General features: G+C 45.1%; 1 protein-coding gene across 1 annotated transcript in view; it reads left to right on the top strand.

Annotated features, from left to right (window-relative positions):
* Positions 1-7,054, top strand: part of LOC149327446 (acetylcholinesterase-like) — a 55,448-nt gene extending 48,394 nt beyond the window's left edge. Inside the window, exon 3 of the mRNA XM_089563531.1 lies at positions 6,913-7,054. Coding sequence (XP_089419657.1) covers positions 6,913-7,054 — 142 coding nt within the window. The remainder of the gene's footprint in view (positions 1-6,912) is intronic.
* The last annotated feature ends 3,445 nt before the right edge of the window (positions 7,055-10,499 follow it).

Raw genomic sequence — 10,499 nt, forward strand, 5'->3', positions numbered from 1 at the left:
AATTTACTTATTTTTTTACTTCGCGTCATCCCTGTTTGGCGCTAGGTCGACGCGACTGGGCGGCGCGCGGAATGTTTTATAAGCGAGCGTGTAGTGGCCTTTCATGGCGTCAACAGAGGCGGAGTTTGCATACACCCTCCACGTTCGTTTTGTTCACGCCACCTAGGTTTACGTCATTGAAAGTTCCGCCGCAAATGCTTCTGTCTTGCCGCACAGACTATGTTCCCGTCTAACAACCAACTAACATGGCACTCATCGAGGCTATGAGGTTCCGTACTCGCATCCCACGAAAAATTCCTGAGTTCGAATGCGACCAATAAAACTTTTTTTTTCTGTTTACGTGACGCAGAAGGACCACGCAAACACACCGCTAAAATCGTTAACCATGGGGAGTAATGCTGACTCGTTAAAAGTCAATAAGAAGGAATGTTTGAGGCTAGATGCCGAGTACAGCCCAAGGCATAAGTAGACGAGAACTAGACGACAGGCCACCGTTCATACTTACTACACTTTTAATAATAATTACCTCAAAAGCATGCACTTAATTGCACATAAAGGAATTTGTCAGCATAGCTCAACAAAATACCCAGGCATCGATTGGCACAAAATAAAGAGGACCTATATCACATGCAAAAGGGCCCTTTGTACGAGAAATTAAGTTCAATAAAGCAAGCTGCTGGGTGGGCGAGTTATGGTGACCATCTTCCCTAGTTACAGCGCGAAAGACAGGACAAGAGAGGACGAAAGAACACAGCGCTGACTCGCAACTGAAGCCTTTTTAACAAACCATTTCTAAGTTGTATGCCTGCCTCAATCGGATTGTTTTAAGAAACGAAGTACCAGTTCATTGTTTTTTCCAGGTTTTTTAGACCTCTCGCTTCATTTCACTTCATCCCAGGTGTGCTAGGATTTTGAGCCGCGTTTTCAAGAACCCATTTTTCCATATTCATCAGCATGTTCGAAGCCAGTGAAAAGAGCAATTGTTCATTTTTAACAATACAGCGCAAAAGACATGTGAGCACAGGCTGCAGCAAAGCTTCAAAACCAAGTACATCACCTAATGCAGACCGGTTACCCTTCAGAAGTTAGGGTTTCCGTGGAAGAAAAACTGCTGATAGAGTTGTGGACAGCAATAAATGGAAAAACTAATAATGAAAAAAGAAAAGAAACGTTGCTGTCATGAATACCTGCACCAGGTTTCACACAACCTGAGGAGAACTGGGAAGCGTGCGGGAGTGGACGTTGCTTTGCGGCGCTTATGCGACTGTGTAGTCTATTCCGGGAAGTGCATTCCTCGAACAGCGAACCTCAAGGCTGCTCGAGGAGGCACGCTGAACGTTTCGTCTCTTGCCAGGAAAGAGTGATTTATCCGTTGCCTGTGTGTCCTGTCGGAAGAAGTACACCGGCTAAAGTGGCTGGTGCGTTATTGAAAGATCGTGTCACGTGTTGCCACCACAAAGCACGTGACAAAGTACTGAGGAGTCTGCAAGAAAGATGAATGTCATCAGGATAGCACTATAAATGGAAGAAACCGCGATGCTTTGGTGAGAAAAATCATGAAAGCACTGATGACAACACGGCTTCACGAGGAATGTATTTGTGTGCTTTCCATGGCTCTGTCAGAGAAAGAAAGACCTTATCTTTAATGTGGCTGTTGACACGTGCCAATGCTTTTTGAAGATCGATGTTTCGTATGCATGAACTGTATCTTCTCGTTGTCAAATCTGGCCGCCAGAGGGGCGGCAAATATTTATACTGACTAGTTTGCCAATAAGGCTTCAGTTGCGAGTCAGTGCTGTGTCCTGTCGTCCTCTCTTGTCCTGTCCTTAGCCCTGTAACTGTGGGAAGTGTCCCTGGCTTCTTTGCTTAGAATTTGGCTCTCAGTCTGGCACTCAAGGCTCAGCTGTTTTGATTCTTCAATTCCTTTACGGAGTGTGTTGGGTACTCATTTGTTCGAAGTTCTCGTTGATGAAGCCCATTCCTATTTTGACTGACGTATACACTAATTGTATGGCTGTATACGATGACTTCAGCTTTTTAACGTCATTCTTGAGTTCTGTCATTACATCCACGAACCTGGAAGTGATGTAATTCAAAACTCTATTTCTTTTATCCTGTTGGGTGCCATTTCAGCGAGCTTGTGTTAAAAATCGGCTAAATCTGTATGTACGGATACAAAATATTATGCATACAAAAACTTTTGTACTTTTTGGTAAGACCACTGCAACGATCTTTCCTTATTCTGTGCACTGCGATCACTTTCTTTATAATTTCTTTTAGTAGAGCTATCTAAGGTAGCGCAGGCCTCGTCAGGCTTTTCTGGATTTTTGATGGTGTTTCTTCTTATTGTACTACTAAAAAGTATATTCAATTTCAACTTGAGACCTAGATACACAAAACCACGCTGCTAGAGTTTCAATCTTCAGGCTGTAGAAATCTTCATCGACTGGCGCCGATATCGACTAGATTAAATTTTCGCTAAAGCCCGATGCACCGCCTACGCTAGGCTTTCACGCCGGTTGAGCATTTCCTTTATTGTGTCTGCCCTAATTCCTTCCACTTTTGAGCAATGAATGGCTACCTTCTGGGAGGTTAACTCGATCGGAAAAAACGCATTAGCTGTTCGTTTAATTTCCAAATAAGGGATATTTTACGCAGGATATCCTCAAAGGCACTCGTCATCTAAGGTGCCATATGTTGCTTTTCATTTTCAAGTTTTTTTTTATTTCCTTAGGGTCTAAAAGGGGGGGGGGGGATGTAAATTATAAAAGTTGGGTAAAAAAATAAAAAGAAGGTTTGGCGAGCAAATAAAGCCGTGACACAGTCGTGACGCAGTCCCTGCGCCCAAGCAGTGTATGTTCATGTAGTGGTGCTGGCATTCCGTCCGTCACGAAGGCAGCAAAGTGGGGTTCCAATAGAAACTGATCCTTGGGCTCACTCGCGCCCAAAAGAACTGAGTAACTCGGGGCTGATACTCACAAGCGGGCACAGCGGTCGTCCAAAAGATTGCCCTCCGCTCTTGGCCATGCTCTATTTAAAGCTGACAACAACCTTTCGAGATAAGGCGTGCAAAGTAGCCACAACTGAACTTAGAACAGGTTCCACCTGGCTTCGAGCACTCGAGGTAAATGAGTTCACTTCTTTAAACATTTACAAAGTGATAAACCCTTGCGAAAACAGCATTCATCCCTGTTCTTATTCGCGCTGTTTAGTGACCTTCTGCGCATTTTTCTCTCGAACTGTAAATCCCGTTTGCCTTTGTACGTACTTAAGTTGAGTACATCATCGTGGGTTGGTGTCCGTACACACAGAAATGCATAAAATAATGAAACGAGTTCAGCACGAAGCAGACATATTTATTTTTAACAACTATGGGCCTAATGACTCCCCAACAGACCAAATCTCACCACTATTCATAACCGCACCCGGAACTAGCGCCCCAAGTTCTTTTTTCTTTAGTAGTGTCCGCGGTTCAGTTTCTTCAGCTAAATAAAATGCAACGACACAACATTCACAGCATTTAGTTGAGGATAAATTTCTTACTCGCAACATTCATTACTCCTTTTTTCTCCTAGCGACCCGAGTTTGTTTTTAATTTTGGATCTCTGGGCAGTTTTCTTTCTGACTTGTCAGAATTGTTTCTTCGAACTATTATGCTCTGGAACTGCTTGCACCACTTCTTAATCAATGTTATTTTCTATACTGTACACGTACTTTACTATGCAAGACTACAGCATGTGTTTTTCCGCAGGTCTCACTATCTTCGGATTTCTGTTGGGTAAACTTCCTTTTTCGAAATGGCTTTTTCTTGTGACATGTGCTGAAACAATCAAATTGCAAAATAATATTGTAAGAGCTTCGAAAGACCCTAGCAATGTGTTTGGTCAAAATGAACAAAAAAGAAATCAAAGGCTGACTGCAGTACGGCGGCTTGAGTCTGAAAGTCGCTTCAAGTGCTCCACAGAATGATGTCATCACCCTACAAAAAAAAGGACTCTGATGCAAGTGCAATGCAAGATGGATAAAACCCATAATAAATAACGATGGTGACAGGGCCGATTCAACGGGTACGCCACGAAGCGGTACGAATGATTTGACCCCGTCAACTCTACTGCACGTTGTAAATCTGCCTTCAAGAGAAGATTTTACGAAATGCGTACTCTAAAAGGCAAACTCAGCACGTGAATGGAACCCAGGATGGCTGCATTACTGATACATGCATTTGCCTACACGACGTCCATAGAGAGGACAGTGCGTACAGATGCGGATATAAGTAAACAGAGTACGCGACTTCGTTCTAAGTGGAATCACGTCTTCCTTGTTGTGTATGTAGAAACATATTTTGTCTATGAAGCATTGGCTTCCTCTACCAACATGCACGCAGAGTAGCAAGTAATTTCAATTAGGCGACGCATGAGAAATGTTAGAATGAAATCGCAGTGCTTCGCTTACTTCTGCCCACACCCGTACACGGTGGCCGCGGTTTGACGAAAAAAATTATTATGGAAACACAGAGAAACCATATTCAGTACCTATTAATGAACGGAAGCTAATTTGGGTGGGTTGTAGAAACTGTGCGGCTGAAGCCACCAGAAGAGGCTTGCATATTTTGAAAAATGCCGGCGCAAAATGGAGAACGGCACGAAAAGCAAGATCACACACACGAGCGCTGTGTGCAATCTTGCTTTTCGGTGCTTGTCTTGCTTTTCTTACTCATCGTTTTTTCGCGCGCAATTTTTCAAACATGCATTCACACCAACTCCGTAATTCAGCACAATCGTACAACTTCCTTGTGGCTAGCACATTCTCTAACAGCTAGCAGAACGTAGCGTTGGCGATGTAGGCAGTATGTTGCCGTCATCCGCTCTTTGCTGCCACATTTGTTGAGTGTAAACGCATTTTATACTTCGCAAACATTGCGAATACCAAAACTTATATCGCGAGCTTCATGTTCCGTACCATCGTGATCGCCTGACTGCTGTCATTAATGGAGTTCGAAATACCGGCCAGTTATCTCTAGACTACTCATGCTTCTCACATTCTAATTTTAATATTTATCTTCAGTCGGAATGCCTCCGCTGGAGGACAAAAGCCACTTCTAATCACCCTAATGACCAGAATGGCACTACTATCATCTGCATTATATTTTGCAGTATCAAGAAGTGACCGAGGAGAGAAGTAAAAAAGGAATATAGCTTAGAAGTGTTATTTTAAGGGGACAGGGTAAGCGCCATCTTTCCCATGTATTTTGGGGCATATTGTGGTACACTTTTCTCAGCAACTAATAAAGACAGCAGCAAGATATTTATTTCATTTTGTTCAGAATTCCATCTTCTAGCCGCTGTATCAAATTCTTATAATATACAAGAAATAAAATTATTAGCGATTTTTTTACTTTCTACACCCTGATTTTGACCAAGTTTTGTATATATTTATTTTTAAAACAAACAATATCATTTGCACGCTGACAATTTTGGTACAGTAAATTGCCACATATATGTACTGTATACACAGAAAAAATCACCTTGATATCTATTGTCATTTCGAAAATAATGGTACCGACGTAACAAAAAATCCCCCGCCGCGGTGGCTCTGTGGCTACAGCACTCGGCTGCTGGCCCGAAAGACGCGGGTTCAATCCCGGCCGCGGCGGCTGAATTTCGATGAAGGCGAAATTCTAGAGGCCCGTGTGCTGTGCGATGTCAGTGCACGTTAAAGAACTCCAGGTGGTCGAAATTTCCGGAGCCCTTCACTACGGCGTCCCTCATAGCCTCAGTTGCTTTGGGACGTTAAACCCCAATAAACCAAACCTTAATAAAAAATCTTGTATTGAGAAAACGGAGTTTAAAGTAAACAAAACCTTCTATTCCTAGATTTCGACTTAGCCAACTCTTTTTGACCAGTTTATACAGTAGGCACCAGCTGCATAGTCATCATCACCTAGATGATGAGAGCTTGGCGCTTCTTTTCCTGCAGTTTTGCTTCAGGTGCCTGTTTAAAGTAAATTCGACGCCGATCGACTTGCTTCAGCCAGCGGACAGCGTTGTTGCCCGGACTTAGTCCGCATGCCTAATGTCTGCAGGCCAGCGAAGACATTTTTTTGAGCACACTCCCATACGACATTGTTGAAGGACTCGTTTGGGTTCTGGAGGGTCGCCAGAGAGCTTGGATAGTTGCCAGAGAGCTTGGATGGTTGCCAGAGAGCTTTTTCTTGCAGCTAAATTTAGTAACAGTTGGAGTTTTTTTTTGGTTTATAGTAAAAATGGAGAAAACACATTGCTCGTAAAGGGGGTGTGTCGCTGACAACTTTGCTTTCAGACAGCTTTTTCAGGTTGATATAAATTGCACAGAATAAAGTGTGATACATCAAACGATGCAGAAAAGACTCTAATTTCATATTTATCAAAAAACTAAAATTGATATTTTTCAGATTTTTTTGCTTACCCTGTCCCCTTAAGCCGCAGAAAACATCAGCTTCAAAGAGAAATTTTTGAAGCAGCTGTCATTCTTCGTTCGTTGACAAACAGATGCGGGAGCAATCCGTCTGTGACGCTTCCCAAGAGAGGATTAGAGTTTCTATCAAAATGATTAGATTTGGGGCATGACGATGTTCGCTTGTGTCACACGTGCCATGGATGCCAATCATTTTGTACCTAGTGCTCTCTTCACTGCATGTTATCTTTTTTTTTTATTTTGTCGTTGATTAGTGCAAAGAATATATTCGTTGACGCGGGTTTCCATAAAATCAGTTGTTAGCTGGCGCTCTGTGGTGTGTTTTCTACGTTTTGTCGCCGTCTGCCGCGCCGAAGCATTTCTTGAAGTAAAAAAGGAATTCGATACTGCTTGGGACGCTGACTATCGTTACTCGGTCTATTACGGAACTAATTCGAGAGCCTCCATTTCTTTTTGCAGCGTTCCTGAGCTGCCAAGTGGACAGGAGTGGCCAAAGTACACCAGGAGCTCCCCCGTCGTGGTAATGATGGGCCGTGGGCAGTTCAACGAGACAAGGAACTTCCGAGGCAGCCAGTGTGAACGTTGGAGGACGCGCTTTTGACGAGTCAGAAGCTTATTTTCGCTTGATACCTGTGTTGTTTAGCAACCATTCAGAGTTGATAAATAGCGAAGAAAGAAAAGAACTAGCGATATTTTTACCTCTTAATGCATATCGACTCTTCTCTACAGCTGGAATTAGCGATGAAGCTCGCCTTAAATGTCAGGCGATGCAACAAAGTATACATAGGGCTGACAGGAAGATGCATAAACATTCGTAGCGAGAACATCTCAAATCTCTCTCCGATACTAACTACTCTCATTTGAAAGACCGCTGTCGTGAATGTGAAAAAGATGGGAAAAAAAATAAAAATAAGAAAACCAAGACCAGTCGCCCTTCAGTACCTAATACAAAGATCTTATTTAGGCACAAAGATAGAACACCAAGCGAACTCATGGTGGCCTTCTTTATCCGAAAAAGACAGTCGTAGTGTGTAAGCTAGCCTTCTCTTATACTAGTTGATAAAGAGGTCTCGTTCCTTGATAACTCCTTATTTTGTCTTTGAGAATTCAAGGGAGGAGGCGGAATTCTGTTCGAGTAGGTTTAGTGTGATGATAATGAATTTCCCCTGGCAAGGTGTCTGTGCAATGCTCTCGATTTGTTGTCAGATGACAGAGTTGCTTAAAATGTGTAATTTTTCATAATAAAAAACTAGTTGCCAGTCAGCGCCTCTCTGTGTCCTCTTTCTGTACGTCTTGTGTCTCTTTCTCACTGTACCTTTCAATATGAACCTTCGAAAAAGATTTTTTTCTGGAAGCCAAAGCATGGAGCTTGAAATTGACGTGGACATTGCACTGCAGCGCTCGCGATGATGCGTCCACCCACACTTCACCAAACTTCGTCGTTACCAGGAGGGACTGGCGTTCACAACAATATAGCGTCAAACTGCTTGAAACTGAAATGATCGCACGGCGCTGTTTCATCGCGCCTGCGCAGTAGCAGCCGCAGCAGTTACTATACAGCAACAGCGGCTACGTGTCACATTAACCGGCTTGCGGGAGCACTATGTATGTAGCCGAGGGGGAGTGTCACGCTGTGAACGCTGCACCCATGCCGGAGTTCATACTTGGACGAATACTCTCACAAAGCTTACCGCAAACGTGCTGCACGATCACAGATGCTGAAGGTCGCGCCTGCACATTTCTAAGAATGTGAAGTCCTCGTTCTAATGCTGCGAAAACCAGAACACAATATGCGTAGCCCAGCATTTAAGATTGCAAGAGCCGCAAAAGCGCAAAATGAACACGCTTGCGCTGGTCGTCTGCATTGCCACGGGTGTAACTGTGAATAAATTTTACCACGCGAATGCATTTATGGGCAAAATGTTTCTCTTTGTCCGCATAATTTCGGCCATCTGTCCGTCCTCACAAAACTAATCTCGATTGATCACAGCCATGAAGAGCTGCATCTACGTTTTTCTAGATTACTGTAGATGATCTTGTCCTGTTATCTCAAAGTTTCCTTGCCGGCTCTAAATTGTGCGATGCCGCGAGCGGCGGACAATCGTAGTTGGACGACTGAGCACGTGTGTTGCTGATGGCCGCCGCCGAGTGATTCAGTTCTTTTGCGGGCGCAAGTCAGCCCAAATAAAGAGCTTCGTTTGCAAGGCTTGTTGCTGTCTTCCTGACTGCTGGATTTCCGTGACTACAACGTGACAATATTTATAGATGTTTTTCTTTCAAGGTGGAGAATGCGATATACAGTTGGGGACAGAAGTCTGTGGAGACGTGTTCCTCAAACGAAGCCGATAGCTCTATTATTAGTCACCTACTTGAGGCCCCACCTGTGAAGATCAAAGAACAAAATCTCGAATTTTACCAATGCTGTGCCCGGCGGTATTGAAACGCTTCAACATCAAATTTGATGGGGGCTGCAGTCTGTGCGGAGCGACATTCTCGGACGTTTTCCGGGTGGTCTGGGCTTGCCCTTCCAATCCCCACCCATACCGTTCCTTCACTTCACACCCTTCTAGGGAGGCACGGGAGGCGGCGCTGCTCAACTGCCTTCACCTACAGTCCCAAATGACCTTGGTCGAAAGGGCGCGAGCGGCGTTAGACGCCATTAAGACTTTGGTTTGGTTTGGTTGATTGGGGCTTAACGTCCCAAAGCGACTCAGGCTATGAGGGACGCCGTAGTGAAGGGGTCCGGAAATTTCGACCACCTGGAGCTGTTTAATGTGCGCTGACATCACACAGTACACGGGCCTCTAGAATTTTGCCTCGATCGAAATTCGACCGCCGCGGCCGGGATCGAACCCGCGTATTTCGGGTCAGCAGCCGAGCGCCGTAACTACTCAGCCACCGCGGCGGGGCCCATTAAGGCTTTGGATTAGGAGCTCTACCAAGATTTGTGAGGACCTGGGCCAATAGGGCCTGGGCCAACACACCTCCTTTTGTGAATAGCCATTAAATGTTTGCCACCACTACCACCAGTAATCTGGTCTCCCGTGGCCACTTCGTAGCAGAGCTATAGTGAGTGAGTGAGTGAAAACTTTATTAGCTCTAGATTCGGTTGTATTCGGCGATTTTGAGATGGCTTCATCCATCTTGCTCAAAGGTCGGTTGCCCTTAGTCCAGGGCTCCGCTGGATGCTGCTGCCAGTTTTGCTCGCCGAATGAGACCTTCTTGGTCGACCCGGCGATCGCTGGATAGCACTCCCTCCCATTGTTCCGCACTCGGGTTTGTTATCACTGGTACCACGGTTATTCTCTGGCATGCCGACGTTATGTGGTACAGCGTGGGGGGTTCTTGGCACCAATGGCATTTGTCATTCTATTGTGTTGGATACATTTTGTTGAGTACGTGTAGGTTTGGGTAGGAGCCCGTCTGCAGCTGCCTCCACGCGACAGAGTCCTCTCTGCTAAGGGAGTTGCCCGGTGGTGGATACCGCTTTCTGCAGCCCTTGTAATAATTTAGAATCGCCGAATAATCTTGGGGTACAGGTTCGTTCCCCTCGAGGTCGCCTACGTTGGATGCTCGGTAATAAGTGTACCCTCGAGCTATCCTGTCGGCCTCTTGGTTCCCTGTTACTCCCGCGTGTCCCGGCGTGTCCCCAGAGCGGAGTATGCGGAGCGCTCTGTGCCGTATTCTGCAGCATAGGTAGTTGCGGCATGCTGTTTGTGAGTCTGTAAGGATTTTTAGAGACCGTTTAGATCGATAGCCCTCCGCTGCCGCTAGAGTGACGGCCGCTTCCTCAGCCTCGACTATCGTACAGTCTTGTAGTGATGCGCTGGTGATCTCGCGTAGGGTCGAGTCAATCACCGTTGTTACCGCATTGCTGTTGTGATGCCCCGCTGTTCTGGTGTATGTGGCTGCGTCCACGTATACCGTCGTTTCTTGGGGTGCTAATGTCTTTTGTAGGTATTCAGCCCTTGCCTCTCTGCGTGCTTTGTGTAGGTTAGGATCCATGTTCCCGGGTATTGACGTTACTTTTAGTGTGGTGCGATATT

This window comes from Amblyomma mixtum, chromosome 10, assembly GCF_055824585.1.
Source record: "Amblyomma mixtum isolate Tamu chromosome 10, ASM5582458v1, whole genome shotgun sequence".
Classification (NCBI taxonomy): Eukaryota; Metazoa; Arthropoda; class Arachnida; order Ixodida; family Ixodidae; genus Amblyomma; species Amblyomma mixtum.